The 17,919-nt window shown below is 40.0% G+C and overlaps 1 protein-coding gene across 12 annotated transcripts in view; it reads right to left on the bottom strand.

Annotated features, from left to right (window-relative positions):
- AGPS (alkylglycerone phosphate synthase) overlaps positions 1-17,919 on the bottom strand; it is a 90,476-nt gene that overhangs the window by 64,862 nt on the left and 7,695 nt on the right. For 8 of the 12 annotated variants that reach the window (XM_041124045.1, XM_041124042.1, XM_041124044.1 and 5 more), the window contains 2 exons: positions 8,612-8,712; positions 6,881-6,979 (listed from right to left, as the gene is read on the bottom strand). In XM_041124045.1, coding sequence (XP_040979979.1) covers positions 6,881-6,933 — 53 coding nt within the window. In that variant the 5' untranslated portion in view covers positions 6,934-6,979; positions 8,612-8,712. Of the gene's footprint in view, positions 1-6,880; positions 6,980-8,611; positions 8,713-15,828; positions 15,895-17,919 lie in introns of all 12 variants that reach the window. The other 4 variants (XM_041124047.1, XM_041124046.1, XM_041124048.1 and 1 more) reach the window with 2 other exon arrangements.

Consider the following 17,919-nt stretch of genomic DNA (forward strand, 5'->3'; position numbering starts at 1 on the left):
CTAGATTCATTGTAGTAGGCTTCAGATTCTCCTAGAATATTTCTTTGTATCACAGTCACTTGTAAGGAACAATAATGAGCCCATTGGTCATTTATTTGATCTTAATCATAGAGGTTCCCAGTAAAAAATTGAATTCAACTAGTTTCTGATAAGCAATATTTGTTACCACCTCAGAACTTAATTCTCAAAGAAATTCCCGATTAATTCTCAAGTGTGTGTGTCTGGAGATTTAACTGGGGGTATTAGAGGCATGGTGGTATGGTTTGGAAACCAGTGAGAGCCCTTGTCTTACACAGAGCAAAGGTACAGCTAAGTGACACCTCGTTTTTGTGCAAGAGGGGTCTTTGGTTACAGTAAGAAAGCTGAGTTCCTGCCAGGGCTCTGCATGCAATCCTCAGTTCCCTTGGAAGGATGGCAATCTTTATAAAAAGAAGCAGTAACATAATGTACTGGTGGATCGTGAGGTCGTCGTTTCTCATCATTTGCCTGAAGTGAACCACTGGCATATTTTCAAAAAATATGTCTAATTGATTCGTATAAAGTCTATCTGATAAGTAGAAGTGCTGAAAAGAAAACTTAGGAAACATAACAATTTTGGAAGTAATATGGTTGTGACAACAAAGAGAACTGGTTTCAGTAAAAATACCAGCAGATCTACGACGTGGTAGTTTGAAGTAAGCTAATCATTGCCGAGCCAGAGTGGCAGCATTCACCGTTCCATGAGCTGTCCTTCCCATATACCTGAATGCATCTGCAAGCATGAGTGAGATGCCAACTCAACGTGACACTCCTCATGTCACTAAGGACCTGCATGTCCAGAATTCTGGACACTGACATTTTCAAGAAGCATAGTTTTAAAGAGAGTTTACAGTGTAATACAAAATAAAGTAGCCAAAATACTTTGAACTTTCAGAGAGGTCTTCATAACAAGGTGTCTCAGAGCTCTATTATGTAGTAGTCCCATGGGAGAGCACAGAGGGAAGGAACATGCTGCTCTGGACAAATGCTGCACTCTTGGGCAACCCATACGCAGGCTGTGAAAAGAAAAGACTCTTCTGATAAATTTTCTTGCCTTGAATGAAGTCCTTCAACAGATTGTTGAAAATCACCTAATGTAGCATGAGAGCCCTTGAGATGTAGCTATCAGATGTGGAAAATTAATTGATGGGATACATATCCACTCTTAGAAGCTTCAGCAACTTACAAGTTGCTGAAATAGCAACTGTACACACATCTAGAAGAGAAGGTAGAGCACTATATTCAACTTAAACTGTAAAAAGAATTTTGAAAATTTTCAAAGAAGTTTTATTGAAACCTGAGAAAGTTCCTGGTCCCAGATGAAACTAGCAGGAATTTCCAGTGCTATAGTACATGCCTGTGCTGTTCCTTTACTGACTAAATAGTGGAAAAATGTTATGGGATTTTGTATTTATTTTTCACTTTTAAAGTAGCACAGCTGTGAGTTATAATTCTTAATTCACCTCACTGCTTCTGAGGGCAACAGAAGAACATTATCGTAATATTAGCCAATGAGAAAATGAACATAAAGAATCCTTTGCTTTCTAGAAAGGTGGGAAATTAGAAACTAATTTTTTCAAGAATCTTCATTTCATGGCACTACTTGCAAGGTTAAAACAGAAGGAAACGCCTACTTGAATAAGGTGTGGTTTAGATGTTCTTGATTTCTCCAGTTCAACTACTATTCAGATATGATTGACACTAATCTATTAGAACACCTTTTTGTTCTGTACCCCTGTACAAAAAGCCACCACCTACAGATGAGGTGGGGTTTTGGCCCGCCTTAGGTACAGGATGGGTGTGGGACATTCACAGCTGAATCATGGGCTCAGAAGAAGCTGATGAGGCAATAAAAGGGGGGAAAGAGCATAAGCCCTTGAGATCACCTCTGGATTAGTCATTTTTTCACCAGAAAAAAAAAAAAAAAAAAAAAAAAAGCTTACACCCATTCATTAACCTGTCATTCAACACCAAGTAATTCATGCTCTGGGAGGAGTTTTGTTGATATTTGAATGGGCCAAGAAGTTTTCCTGAAAGGAGCCAATTTGTCTAAGACCTACTTAGGCTTTGTGCCATTTTTATAGAGTCAGCAGAGACCCTGGGAGAAAGGCACCACATCCATCCATCCATCCATCCATCCACTACCAGCTTATGGCAATATGGGGCTCAACTTGCAGGCCTTAGTGCCACAGAAGGAGAAAGGCCCAGGTCTCAGAGCTTACAGCTAGGGAGCAGTCTGCAGGACCTGAAGCAACTGGCAAGGATCAGCCTGGATTGGAAAGGTTGCACAAGGATAGGAGGAACTGAAACTAGGAAAAAGGTGATAAAAGCCTACAGAGCATGGGCCATGAATGAAACCTCCTATCTAGGGATCTGCTGACCTTTTTTATATGGAAAAGGTTAGTGGGCATCATGTTCTCTCTTTAAACATACAAAAAATACAAATGTTTTTGTACATGGTGGACAACTCTCTCCTGGTAAAGAGAGAAAGTATCAAAGATAATCAACTCAGCTTTCAGTCGACAAGATGATTTGAACAGCTTAGAAATGCTAGAGCTTAGAAGTAAGTCTGTATCTGAACAACAGCTGAACACTGGGAAGCAAGTGCTAAATCCTTGTCCATAATATATTAAAAAATGTGTATCAACTCCTCTGTGAAACTGCTGTGACTTCACTAAGCCTTCCACTGGTGCCCCAAGGCAGAGTTATTAGTAATACATTATTATTATCTGTGTACTAGTAATAACTCCAGATCTGACTTTTCTGTATATCACATTTTGCATGAAAGAAAAATACTTGCTAAATTGTTTGCTGTACGCATGGATGAGTTTGTGCATCAATCAATTCAAGGCTGGCCTTTGCAAACTAGGTAAGACACATTTCTATTTGTTTCTTCTGATTACTTCTTGTAGTAAAATCAGTTAAACCCTATCACTGCTAGCAATAGTAGCAGATATGTTTATCAATATACATGCGTCACAGGTTCCTGGTGAACTTATTTCACCTTCTTCATTCTACTGTCATGACAGTCCTGCTGCATCCAAATAACTGAAGGGAAGAAAGGCAAGCTTCCTAGAAAACTCTGTGTGTTATCAATTAATATGTATAATATGACTGAAATAACCAGGGAGCTGCTAACGTCCTGTGTACAGCCCTCATCAGTTAATATTTAAAATAGGGAAACAATATCTAGACATAATTTAGGGTTTAGGAACTAACTATTAGACAATGGGGCTTTATGTTTATGTCAGAAGAGGTAATGGAATGCGGTCTGGTCAATAAACCTTGAAGAACCGCTTGGAACTGCCAAGGTTAGGGAAGAAGTAGGTAAAAGGTAATTCCTACACGGGGAAAATCAGGACCACTGACTCATTGACCACCTACTCAAATGATACCACCTACTCAAAAGAAGACAATGAAGGAAGAAGACAGAGTCTGCGCACTAATTCATATGAGAGGCGAAGAAGAAAGAACCAATCATTAAGGGAAATAATAATGAATATGTATTACTTAAGTATATAAATGTGGGAATTTTTGAGACAAAGGTCTGCTGTCTTGAGACAGGCACCCATTCATGCACATCAATGAAATTAATGTGAAAATACCTCAACTCTGTGTGTTATTGGCTTGCACACAGGGTAAATGAACCCCGTTTGAGGGACAACATGCATAGAGATGTATAGCCCTGCCCAGTTCCAACTCTTCTGCAATGTATGTCAAAAGCCTGTCAAGAGAAAAAGCTTTCATACTTACTTATTGAGGCAATTCAGTAAAACCAGAGTTACCACATATGGCTTCCTGCGGCTTTGTCGGTGAAAGTAGGCATAATTTGACATTTACAGTTAGTTTTCAAGGTGCGTATCCCAAAGGAGCTCAAGCGTGGTTTGCACACTCTTTTTTACTGCCCCACGACTTTCTCTCCTTCCCCTTTTTTAAGAGAGCTGTCAATTAAAGGGAAATGTAACTGCCCAGCATGACAAGGGAGCTTCTGTAGAAACTATTTGCCTCTACACTTTCCTGGCTGTTGCAACTTCTGTACACCTGCATTTTGTCTTGACTTCATCTCATAACTATTCTCAGTTCTCTTTATTTACTTTCAGAACCTCCATTTTTCATTCCAGCTTTATGCCCTCCTGTGGAAGAGTCTGGCAGGAAGTGCTGCAACACTGAAAATCCCCTTTTGAGAAGGAGCATTGCCTTTCTCAGCCCAGTTTATGAATTTCTTCTGAAGAGAGTAGGTAGTTTCCTTTTGAGACATTTAATTCATATAGTTATGATACTCTCTTCATTTGGATAGTTATGTATGTTTGGAAAGGAAAGATGCTGTTCTATATTTTCCCAAAATATATTGCTTTGATAGCCAGCAGACAGTAGAGAAGTGTTCCATGGGGAATTGAGGCAGGAGAAGCTGGATATAGTAAACACTAATCAAGTTCAACAATTTGTCCTGATAATCCTATATACTGGCACTCTCCTGTCCCCTGTGCTCCAATGTGTATGGAGTGTGAGGTCAACTCAGGATACTGCTAGAATCTCTTATGTATATCCAATCCTCCAGGGAGATACTGGGTGCTAGATTGTATTATAGCATTTTGTTAAATAATCCATTCTAAGTATGTAGTTCAATGCACTAAAATTCTTGCACTAAAATTCTTCCAATCTGCCACAATTTCTCAGAATTTAGAGAAGGAAGAAATGACCTAATAACAGCATTTGCTTAATTCTGTATTTCCCTTGCTTATGTCCCTAGACATATCATTGGTTCTAATAACCATTATTTTACTCCTAAGGGTATATAACATATAAACTGTATTGTGGAAGAGAATGTTGCTCAGGTTTTAATTAGAAGCTCAATCCCTGTATATCCTTTTGAGAAGATTATACGTATGACAAGAGCTGTACAACTTCTGGGTGAGAAATATCATCTCAGGAGGAGAAATATAAGGGTATGGAGAGGGCTGATTGTGCTTGAATGCAGTTTAAGCCTGTTGGACTTTTTACTTGCTTAATTAAAATATGAAAAAGGTGCTGATGAAAAGCCTAGTGTATTTGTGCGGTTCTTGACTGAATCTTATTACAGAATTCTTTACTGCTGGAAAATGGACGTTAATCAGCTAACTTAGCAGAAATGTTTGACGTATTTCAATTAAAGCTGTAACACTTAACTGTTGTGACTAACTCAAAAAAACCCTTTCCTAGATCAGATAGCAAGGCAGCTTAACAAACAAATCAGCTATTGCAAATCCTTCCTCAGAGTTTAATGAGAAGGAACAATTTCTTCTAGTGTCTATTACATTTTAAGACAATTACCTGAGTGTGCTCTAGGGAATACCAAGGTATGCAACATCAGACACACAATTAAGCAATGTAATTGTGTAAACACCGTATTTGGGACAGGCAGGATGTTTGAATAGACCATGCAAGAACTGTTCCCAAATGGAAGCTGACAAATAATCATGTGACACTTTAAAACGAACAAAACATTCTTTAAATGTGAGTTGTATTTGACTGAAGTGTTTGATTTTACTTTTAGGGTTCCCTTCATATAGCACCATTGTTCTGTTTACTTTTCAGGCAAAACAATTGATTATTTTTTTTTCCTTTGCTTAAAACAATAGGGTTTTCCATGACCTGGAGGGAACTAGATGTCAAAGCAGAATGAAACATCTACAGCTTAGATTAAAATTGTTAATTCTGTTTCAATAATACTTAGGTTACCCTCATATGATCTTATATTACTCCATAATTATCTCCTATACAATAGTACAATTGTCCTGTAAAGGTAACTACTAATGGAAAGTTAAGATTTTTATAACTAATAAGAGAGAAATTTTATTAAACATCTGAATTTCCCAGCCCATGATAGCTGCTTTGTGAAAATGGTAGACAGAATACAACTACTCTGAAGCCTCTGCATTTGTTCTGATATACGTAGGCACCCATATCCTTTTATAACTGAGATCCATAGTCTTTCAACACACAGCTAAAAGTAAACACTATCCCTGCCATTAAGGTCTACTGGGGGCGTGGGTTAAGCTGTGTCCTGATGTCCTGCAGCATATTTGCAGTTTATGCACTAAGCTACATGCACTCCTAGCCAAACAGCCAGTGGTCTCCCGATCCACTGTACTTATACCTTTGTTCAGCCCTCAGTGATATTCACTTCCCTCTTAGTCTGTTCCCCCAAATTTTCCTGCAATGCTGTATCATTCCTTCTAGTTTGGCCCAGCTTCCCTTTGCATTGCCAAATCAGAGGTGCCTTCTGACAAATCAAAGGTACTTTCCTTGTATGTACTAAGTAGATATAGGGGACTAATACAACTCACCTTCATTTTTAGAGACATGCTTCAAGATCGTAAGTTTAGAAAGACATTCAAGAACACAGGCAAAGATGATGAGAATGATTAGATAAGAGTCAGGCAGAGTGTAGACAGAAACAGGTGGTGGTATTAGGCATTTAATAGTCTCTTCATGTGCTGTGCCAAGAGGGGATCAAGTACCCTAAGCAATTACATGGCAAGATAATGGAGGCAAACTGAACATCCAGCAATGGCTTTTTATGTGCTTGTGCCACAGAAAGCTTCAGCAGGAGACTGCCAATGCCATGAACACAAGATCTTCTGTGTCCTTGTACCATGTTTCTTTTGTACCTCTGCTGTTCCTCGAAGAATGGAGTAATGGGAAGGAGGAATTGCAGTCAGCGAAAGAGGAACTAGAGGCACAAAGCTGTGAACAGGGAACTTAACCACAGGCTGGTGAGCACCATCCACCATGTGCTGTTGCACTCAAGGCTAACCACAGCAGAAAGGGAGTGATTTCCTGGTTTACATTCAGCTAAATTGTTGTTATGCCAGTACTATATCATTTGCATTTGGTTTGGGGCAGAAACGTGCAGCTCCCACACCTCATTTTCATTCTCCTTTTCCTGGACCTGGATCTAAGCTCTTCAGTTTTGCCCCATCTGGGAAACAAAAACCAGAAGGAGGAGACAGGCTGAAGTAATAATAATGAGATCAAGTAGTAAATCAAGGAAGCTTGAACAAATGTAGCTAATTCTGTCATTCTGTGAAACAAAACAAATGTTGATTCAACTATAATTTAGGCTGGAGAGTCAAAGGCAGCTGAACAGAATATTTGTACAAGTAAAAGCAACATTTCTGCTCAGATGCAAATATGTTGCAGTTTTTAAAATATAGTTTTAACATCAGAGATGCCAGTAAAAAGGGATGATTTTTAGGATTTTGCAAATTACAGCACAGTATATTAAGAGGAATGAGTGGCAATTTATCTGAATATGCAAGGCTATAAACCGGAGCAGTTCAGCAGCTGCCCCAGAGGCAGCTAAACTGTCTTTGTGATGAGAGCGAGAGCCTCCTGGAGAAGGGTACAGTGGACAGTCATGGGTAGGAACCATTAAAAAGCATCATTACCTATAAGTAAGCAAGCACTGCTAGAGCAGGCTGAATCGTGAGTCACTAGCAGGCAGCCTGGCAATGTCTCCCTTTCACTTTTGGAATTATTGGTTATTTGTTGATTTTAACTTTTAAAGATTTTGTTTCCTTCCCAATGATGATGTGATTTGAATTCATCTGCATATTTGATTATTGTATTGTAGAAGTTTAATTAAGTTTATAAAATTAAAGAATAGCTTCAGCTCATCCTGCAGAATTTGCACCAGCAGGACATCTTAAATGCTCCTACTGCTGCTGCCTTGCCAGACCTGAGGACTCCAGTCTTGGGCACTGTCAAGCCAATGCTGTTCACCAGTGCTTTGTTTCGATAGAGAAATGTGGTGCATACAAGGGATAACAAAGGCAGCTCCTTTTTTGAAGAACACAAAATAGATTAAGCTGGTCTCAGCTGAAAAGGATGCCATCAATTTAGACAGCAGCCTGCTCTTTCAGCTGAAAACATGGGAAATGGAGCAGCACAAATGGGTGAACTGCTTGATTCTCCAAAATATTTGTGAGATAATTAATCTCTACTGCTTGCTTTGTTTGATAGGGGACCAGCTTACTGCTCCATTACATGCAATGATATCGCTGAAGAAGGTAGGCATTTTCAAACGAGAGAAAAACAGAATTTATTTTCTCTTTAACACAACATTCTTTGTGTGTTGAGAAGTTAAAAAACAAACTGTCCTTGTGTTCACGGCTCCTCAGCGCTGCAGCACTGGAAGTTTAGGGGCAAAGGAACAGTTGTAAAACAGAAAGTGGGGGCAAAGAAAGCAGTGCCAAACTTTTAGGGAGAAAGTACTACTGTAAATATACCTAATGACTAGGCATAAAAAGAAGTACTGAGTGATTCCTCATGCTCTTGTGAACTGAAAGCAGCTTGGTGAGAAACCTCAGGGCAATCATTCCCAAGCTTGCTGGAACAACAAGACTCTAGGATAATAGTGTTGGCTCCCCTGCTAGAGCACTCCCTCCTGGCCAATGTATGGATTAGTTTTAAGAGGGCAGTTAAGGATAATAGTACAACCTTGTGACTGAAGGAAGAATAAAACCATGATAATAAATTCAGCGGAGGGAGAGTTAGAAAATTGAGACATTTATCAGGACAATTGTCTTGCTGTGACAGTAGTAGTACTTACCCTGGACATCTTGGTACAAAGCAGCTTGGGCCAAAAGCATTAAAACTGCCTTACCCCTATTTAAATACCAAATTTCAGCTGGAATCGAGAGGGTGAGACTCCTGATACACAGAAAAACAAGACAGAGCTGAAATGCCTGTTCTTGAGTCCCTAATTTGAGTTTTTCTTCTGTGTTTGAATTTTTCCTTAAATGGCTAGAGATAATTTCTGTCTTATTCCTCCAATAAGATGTTTAAATTCCCCATTTACTGCTCAGTACATCATTCAAACTCTCCAACTCTCAGAGCAGAAAGCACTGCTTTTGGCTCTTTAGTGGAGAGTTCTCTGCTCTTGGAGCAGAAATGCAGAGACATAGCACATTCCTTCTACAGAAAGCTTTTTAGCAATTATTTTGTAGTCAGCTGAAGCATGTATTTGTTTATCAGCAAAGTATTTTCTAAACACTTTTGTTATAGTGTCTAAATATATTTTATTGCAGCTACTAACCAGTTTCGAAACACCATTAAAAAATTGAAAAATTTTTTGCCTCAGTTTTATTTTTCTGGTGACACCATGTAACCCAGAATTGTAAAGCATTCCTGCCTTCTGTAGCTCTCACTTGACTTACACGGCATTGTTGGCTGTGTTAAAACAGACAGACTTGATCCTTATGCCTTGTCAATCTTAATTGAGATTTCAGTCAGTTATGTTTTCACTGGATTTAACAGAAAAGCTTACAAATTCTTTTTTTTCCTTGTCAACCCTTCATTTTTCACTCCATCTTCCCTTGTACACTGACCCCAGGACTCTTTAAAATGTATTAAATGTTGGAGCAAGACTCCGGAGTCAGCAGCCCCTGCACACAAGCATCTCCCAGACTTCTGGAGTGCTGAACTGTGACGAGCTGATTCGAATCAGTGCCTCTGTGGTGAGCTTTTGATGCAGTGTCCTCAGCCCTGCAAATCCCTGCAGGTAGTCCCAGCACAGGCCAGACAGAGCAGGCAGCATGTCCTGGAATGCCCAGCTAGCACAGACATCCCCGCCTCACCTGCTGGAACACAGAGGCTGAAGCTGTACCCCAAAATCTGGTAACATCTTTTCATTTGTCCTACCACATCTAGGGTCAGCAAGAATTTACATAGATGGCATCTCTATGTGAAAGCCATTTAAAATTGCACAGTACTGAGTTCTGATCTAAGGATACCTGGTGAGCTGAGCAGGGTGGGTTAACGAGACATTTTCTGATCAGACACAGCCTAGATGTGTCATTGGCAAAGGACTGGGGTGTGCTATTTCTGACCTTTGCTTCCAAATGCACCAAAGCATGGCTTTCCTTTTACCCAGCAGATGGCCAACTGCTCTCGGTAACAGAAAATAAACCTAAGCAGAGGGTTTCTCGCTAACATTTATAGCCCTGCAGATGGACACTTTAAAGGAAAGGCAGCTTTGTTAAAACATAAAACAAAAACCTATGATAACTTTAAATTCAAGGTCTGATTATTTTGTGCTCTGTGGTGGATCTCCTTTTTCTTCAGACAACTCTCCCTGAATAGTAAAATACATGCAAGGCCTCTGGGAAGTGTAGCATGTGCTCCAGGGATGTGGGGGAGGGTTACCAGGAGTGCAAAAGCCTGCAATAACAGAAACGGTAGGCTTTCAATCACTGGAAAAGCTCAGAAATATTAAGCTTAATTATAGGAGAAAATATAAATAAGTGCTTTGAAGTTTTGTTCAATGAAACTATCTGCCATTCCCTGATCTTGTTCTTTCTCTGAAAGTTCATTGCTGTTCCCAAAAGCACTGCAGGTTTAGCTGGACCCAGTGGTTGCACTTCTGCCTAATGCCTGTGGCTTCAGGTGGTTGGAGGGCACTCCTAGGTAGGAACGTGAAAGTCTAAACTTGAGCTAGTATTTTCTCCAAAGATCACATTCAGGATTAACCCAGCAGCTCAGATATGGTACTGCAACCTACAATTACTCATACAGAGGGGACAGGTTCAACTCACATGCTTAGAATTATCCCTAATGTTTTGTCTCCCACCATTAACTTTTAGACAGTAGGTAGTTACCAGCATGGGCAGGCTGATGGACAGGCATCTTCTAGCACCAGTGAAGGTCTCACAGTGACAAAATGAACTAGCTAATGTAAAACAAAGTAGGAATGGAAACAACAAACTTTCTTGCATTGCTAGGACATTATGTGGCCTAACGCAGTATGGCAACCATTGGCAGACACTCAAAAGCTGGAGCATGGGGTGCTTAAGAGGCTTAGACTGACCAGTCACAGGCTTTGTCAACCCACATCTCTGGGAACTGAGGGCACGGTAGATGTCAGTTCTCCTCCCAGACCTGTTCTGTTTGCAGTAGTTTTCCGTCTTCTGCTTTTCCTGTAACTGTTAGGGCCAGCGCTATTCAATCACCCGGGAGGTATATGTACGCCCTGTAAGAGATTACTGTAGTACAGAGATTACAGAAAACGGTTTCCTGCTTGCTTTGATATAATTTCTAGCACAATTTGAGTTACTGTTTTATTATTCCTCGTATGTAGCCAATTAGCTTTTTCTGTCTGAAGATCTCTCAGATGGCAACACAGCAAAGAATGTAAATTATGAAAGTATGACTCTATGGTAGAAAACTAAGAAAACTGGCAGGAATCTGACAGGCAGATAAAGTAAATAAAATAGCATTAACAATCTTAGCAAAGCATTCCAGATTTTGAAATGACAAAGTCCTTTTCAATAAACTTTTCACATTACTTAAACACTGACTGCATTGTGTTGCGCAGTTTTAATGTTCTTCTCTTCCTGAAACAGGAGGTTATGCAACCAGACCACAATACACACGTTGCCGTTTGAAGACAAGTTTAAAAAGCAGTAAAGTATCATAAAAGTGTTGTTACAGGAGCAAAAGCTCTTTCGAATCATTTTAACTTGCTCATTTCACAAGAGAGGGAGGTTGTTTAAACTCTGTGACATGGTATATTACGCATGTAAGCCATAAAAAGTAACCTTGGGAGACAGAAGCACTGCCTGCACCAGTCAATAATGGGTGCCACAAGCGTTTGCCTTTCAGAGGTGGCAAATAATACTGTAAATTCACATACAAAAGTATGTGCAAATGGGCTAAGAAATGCCAAACAGGTGGAATGAAAGGTTTCTGGCATGGAAAGCAACTAACCTGAGGGGAACTTCTGAGCAAGTAAGGCCAAGTTTGTTCCTCTCCCCTGCTAATGTTCTCTGCCATTCTGCCCTTCTACCTTGGCATCTGTTACCTTGATATGCTTTTACTATTTCCTGCACTGCCCCAGGTGTTTCTAAGCTTAGGATTTGATTTTTGGCACCCTTTTCCCTATCTTGCTTATGCTTGTTTCAGGCAACAGCAGCTACATGGAATAAATCCTTTGGGTTTTATAGAGCTATTGTTCAAAGTCATGTTTAAGGGTGCTCCTATACATTTGCAATAGTAAACAACTATAGAAAGAAGCTGGAATTAATAAAAACATAATAAAAAGGCAGAGCTGAATACTGCTATACAGTGAAAGCAACTGGAAGTATGCATGTACAAAAAGACTTCTTTGATTAGCACATTATGAAGGAATGATCATTTTTAGAGAAGAGCATGCAGTACTTATGTCATCCACCAAGATGTGTCATTGGTTTTGTGTTTTGAATCCAGTTTTGAATAAACACCACAGAACAGAGATGTTAGATTCGCTTTCTTCATTTTGTAAGTAAAAGTAACTTTAGGACCTCTTTCAACCAAGTGACCAGTACTCTAGTACATACTGGAACAGCCTCAGGGATGATCTAGTTATGTTTGCACTACAGCTGTTCCAAAGGGAGAGAGATTCCAGCTAAAAATACAAGTCTTCCCTCTTTTCTATCATACCCCTTTTTTGCAGAAGAGAAGCACTTGACATACAACTCCTCTGGCAACTCCACACCAGCTCAGAGGCTGCCTTGCAACAGAGCTATTCCTTCGAGTCCATATTCGACCTTATTGCTGGAAAAAGAGAACAGCTTGGCTTTAGCAGAATTTTCTCTGTAGTCTTTTTTTTTTTTTTACTGGGTTACCCACAAATCACTAATTAAAAGGAATAGATCCTTAGAACAGGTGAATTCAGAGTTACCAGTGAGACTTGCTATTTTAAGGGCTATTTTACATTTTACAGGAAAGAAAAGAAAAATGACAGCAAACATCTTTCGATAACCTTGCATATTCTACTCATATAGCCAACTCCTATTTTGTGAAAAGCTGTATGTATAGTGTGCATTTTTATGTTATCTAGAACTTCAGAACACAAGATGGCAGTGTACATTTTAGTGATTTCAGGCTTTGAGCTGCTCCTGCTAATCAAACAGACCGTAGAACATTTTATTCAGTCCTATATGAATCTGATCATGTACTTGCGGTATTAGAAATAAACGTAAAAGTATTTGTCAACAGCAGAAACAAATGCAATTTGCCAATAAATGAATATTGCATGAACAAGTGTTAGGTAAAGCTTAATTCAAGATTTTATCGTACATAACAACACTCTGGAGACATTAAAAGCCTCTTATGGAACTCCTCAATTGCAATAACAAGAGGGTATCCCTTTATGAAGGAATGGAAGTTGGCTCCAATAAGAGCTTCAGAGCAAAATTGGCTGCTGGGGAAAAGCACATAAGAGAGCTGGCAGCCTGAAATGTGAAAAGCTCAGGACTCTCGGAGGGGTAGTGCAGACCACTGAAGTGGAACAGACTGAACAGTATCTAAAATTGAACAGGTGCCTTTCTATGAAAAAACCAACAAAGCGGACAACTGTTTGGCATGACAATTCAGAGAAAAAAAATTTCCACTGAGAGGCATCAAATTAGAAGATAGGTCTCTGGCTGAGGACAAAATTGCTTGAAGAGCTACAAGGAGTCAGACCTTTCTGTGCGTAACTTCAGAGAAAGCTCATTCAGAGTCTCTCTGGGTACCAGTGGGAAAAGGGAACCACAGTAACAAACTTTCTAGGCAACTACCCCCCAGTGTCTTTTCTTGGGTTGAGCTGCATATTCGAATTAGTAGGTGTAGCTAAAAAGCTGTCTTGGCTGCCTTTCTGAGCTGAACTCCTAGTATTTGGTTATGCAAACATGGCCTTATTAGAAAGGCTTACTATGTAGTAAAAAAAGCCCTAAGAAAAATAGTAATATTTCAGAGTATAAAATAATCCTGGAAGACATTATCCCTGTGGGATGTGTAATACTGACAAAATTCTAGGCAGTCCTGCTTTCTCCCTGGGGGATGTTCAGGTGACATTGCCTCCCTGCACCTGAACTCATGGCACTAACAGGCAAGTGAGCCTGACCTGGAAGATCAAAACTCAACACCAAGGTTCATCATTTCTGGATACAGCTCTTAATTTAACACAGTTTTTCGGAATTAGATCATGAAAATACATATATTTGTCAGACAGGTGTGCTATAACTGGTTTCTATTTTTATCTCCAGAATGGGAATATTTGTCATCCTCTATTGTACTGAGCAATGGCACACCTCACAGCAGTGTGAGTGGACCATGGCATACAGAGCTTGACCAGCATTTTTGATAGAAGGTGGAATTGGGAATGCTGGTGCCCGAGTCTACTTTTCTTGTAGTCATTATCCGTGTGTAAAAATATTGCCCTGTTCCCAATCCCTCAGTCACAGTAGCTCCAATGAAAAGTTGCCAGATTTTTCATGGTGGTCCACTCCTGTCATTACAGTTGAATCGATTGCTGCTTGTTATTGCCTTATGTTCCCACGCATAAATCACTGGGTTTATTCCAAGGCTTTTTTCCCCTCTCTCTTTCTGAGTTTGTGTAAGATTGAATTCGGCATTGATTCAAATCAAATAATTCAAATGTCATTTTTGCCTGGTATTTAAACTAAGGCTAGGTATGGGTTCATGACTAAAATAAAGTGTCTTACCTAGCAGTTTCAGTCATTTGGTCTATTTGTCACAGTAGATTACAGAAAGTGTGGCATGCACAGAATTATGCATGCACTTTTAAGCCACCTAAAATGGAGGATAAATTGAACATGTCGTGGTTCTAGGGCAGTAATTTATATTGAGTACAAGCTGGGAAGGGACCAGAGCCAAAACCTCAGATCTAAATTACCTTGAGTTCCAGGGAAATTTTAATCCAAATAAAAACTTCACAGCTGTTCATTATATAATTAAGTGAACCAACAAGAGACCATGTCTCAGCATTCCCAGACTAAAGAATTTACACCAAAATCGGAACTTTGTGGCTAAGTCCACAGATGCCTTATACTGACCCTGATCACCAAGTTGTCTTTATGCAGTTATTGCCTCTTGACTTCTGCTGTCTATTCTAACCACTCCACATGTCTCTGTTGGCTTTGCATGTATCCCCATTCTCTGTAAATGAATTTTTTCAGCCCGATAATATTTCCTCACTGAGAGTGTATTATGAGGATTCACAAATTCAAGATTTTTCATATATGGACTATTGAAGTCGGTCTCATGGCCTTCTTTTCATTACAGGTGCTTATTCAAGGTTTGATTTGCAAGGGTGCCTCGTCCCTTTGGCAACCCTGGGAATTGCCTGCCTTTCAAATTTCTATGAATGCAGATACCACCAGTAATGTCCAGGTTTGAAAGGAGAAAGGAAAACATCGTATTTTCTTGCTGCTTCTCCAAGTTCTTCCCTACAGTCTGTCCCATCTTCTTTTGCTTCTAGTCAAAACCTGACCACTTTTTTATGGCAGTAGTCAGCCCACATAGACATACAGTGAAATTCCTTCTTTAGGCAAAATAGTTCTTACTTTTCTATTCAGAATCATTCCTAATCCAACCTTCTTTTACCAGGTATAACCAATTTCCCCATAATCAAAGATAATCTACACTCCTTCCACAATAAAATGTAGCTGTAATAGCCCACCCCAAGATTAAGCCCTCCCTCCCCAGTATTTCACAAAAGCACCTCTTTGACCCGACCCAACACAAACCAAAATTAATTTCTTTCCCATAGTCCAAAACAAATTCTTCTCCCCAAAACAAACTCTTCTCTTAACATTAAATTGTAATGATACTTGCAAATTCAGGAAGTCATGGTGCAGCAGAATGATAGTAGTCCTAGAGACACTGTAACCTTTTCATTTACTGCAAGCATCACCCCTCTGCCTTTCATCAACCCATAATGTAAAAGGTGAGGTCTGGTCTATGAGGGGATGGAGCAGGAAACGTCAACAGGCCGGCGATTGCTACCTTCTGGTCCAGCACAGGCACCGAGGCTCCAGCTGGGGCTTCAGAGCTGTTCGGGGCAGGGAGCGACTGGGGAAAAGGATATTGGGGGTTATTGCTACCACTGATATATTTCCCAGGTAAACACGGATTGTAATAATGAAAGTAAAAGGCATTATATTTAAAATTGGCAAAAGTAATACACCTGCAAAACATGCTGGCAAATGGTATCATTGAGGAACAGTGCTTAGCAGGATTCAGTAAAAGGTTATACACACATATTCATACATTTATGTGGGGAATTAGATTGGACCTGATAAAAATTCATAATGGATATAAGTGTTCACAGTTCAGGGCATAAATCAGCCACCAGCCTGAGGTTAGAAAATAACTTCCCCTATAGTCAGGTTGTTACGTAATTATCCATTATACTTGCAGAGGAGGGAAAGGAGGTTGAAGAATAGGGCAATTTCCTCAGAGACATCTGGGAACTACTATTGGCAGACAACTAATTTAGATTTGATCTGATATGGAAGTTCTTATTACATCAAATAATGTAATTTAGAATTAAAGCATATGATTTATTTTGTATTTCTTACTCTTCATGTAATCAAGTTCATGCCTGAGGGTAACTGCAAGCCTTTCCCTTATAAGCCGGCCAAAGTTAGTGAAATTCACTGTGCTGCGTTTTCTCACAGAACGTCCTTAAAAACAGCTTCAAATTTTTCAAGGAAGTCAGGCAGAGTCCCAGGAATTTAGTTTGTTGAAGAGCTAGCCAACTAATATAGCCAACTTACTGTCTGTATTAGCAGAGAAAAAACTGCGTGCATGAACCGCAGTAAAAATCTCATATTCTGAAAAGTTCTGATTCTTTTCAAGTTTGCATAATAACCTAAAAAGACTTGCAGAGCTCCTGAACATCACAAATTATAGCACGTGGGCTACTCCAGGCGTGCTTTTTCTGCTTGGTATTGTCAGCTCACCTAACCAAAACATACGTGTTCAGCGGACTTGTTTTCATCAAGCAACATACCTCCAGCTCTCTTGTTGCACTTGCAAACAGTCTGCAAGCTAATGTAACACACACCACACACTAATAAAACCAGCCTTTTTGACCTTCCAAACAGATAGCTTGATTGAAAATCAAATTCTTCATCAATTAAGAAACTGTAAGTGAATGCAGGAAAATCATTTACATTCACTGGAGGGGTCAAGGGATACTAGCTGCATTCTGCTATAGTTTCTGGAATGCGTGTGATATACTTATTGTAATTACAGCACAAATTATCATCACAATAGATGTGGGAAACTGAGGAACATTTATTAACCAAACAACTCACCAATTTTCACAAGAAAAAAGTGGTACTCAGCATCAGTCTCTCTTAAGCATAATTTCTGTTCCTAGTGAGCAATACCAGAAACATTGCACAGCGATCGCTCAACATCTGGAAGGTTCAAGGGCCACAAGCAACAACCACTATGGTCTTATGAAAAAAAATCTTGCTGTGCAAGCCTGAGTTATCTGTTTGGACAGATTTATAAAAGGAATGGCTGAAGAGAAGGCAGCAGATGTAATGTAGATTTTGTTAAAGGTTTCGAATCATACTCCATAAAAATCTTACTTGAAAAAATGAGTTCAAGCTGCCTTTGCTAGGAAAGGTGTGAGTTTGCTGCGGAGCACCTGTCCCCTGACGGCGGGCGAGGACGTCCCCTCCCAGCCAGGGCTCCCCCAGCTCAGTGCCAAGTGCTGGAGGTGTTGGAGGCAGGAGGCTCTGCAGGCTCTCCTTACCAGGCTGTCCTCCTTTAACACGCAGGGTCTGCAGAAGTAATGCGACTGCTTTATGGCTTTCTCGGAACAAATAGGGCAACTCCCTTAAGCACAATTAACTCTTAACAGTGGCAACGTTATCAGCCCTGCAGCTGAAACTCAAATGAGGGTTATGATTGTACGGGGTGGGCCTTGTTGGGACCATTTGACACCAGTCTTCTGCCAGTCACATATGCAGTTTTGTCGTGTCTCCTGCTTCCTTATGTCCTCCTGCTGCTACTACTGACACCCTGCCAGCAGCAAGCTATTTCCCTGGGAAGCTCTCAGGCTGCTTACAGCCCAGCTGC

This window comes from Aquila chrysaetos, chromosome 6 (genome assembly GCF_900496995.4).
Source record: "Aquila chrysaetos chrysaetos chromosome 6, bAquChr1.4, whole genome shotgun sequence".
In the NCBI taxonomy this organism is placed as follows: Eukaryota; Metazoa; Chordata; class Aves; order Accipitriformes; family Accipitridae; genus Aquila; species Aquila chrysaetos.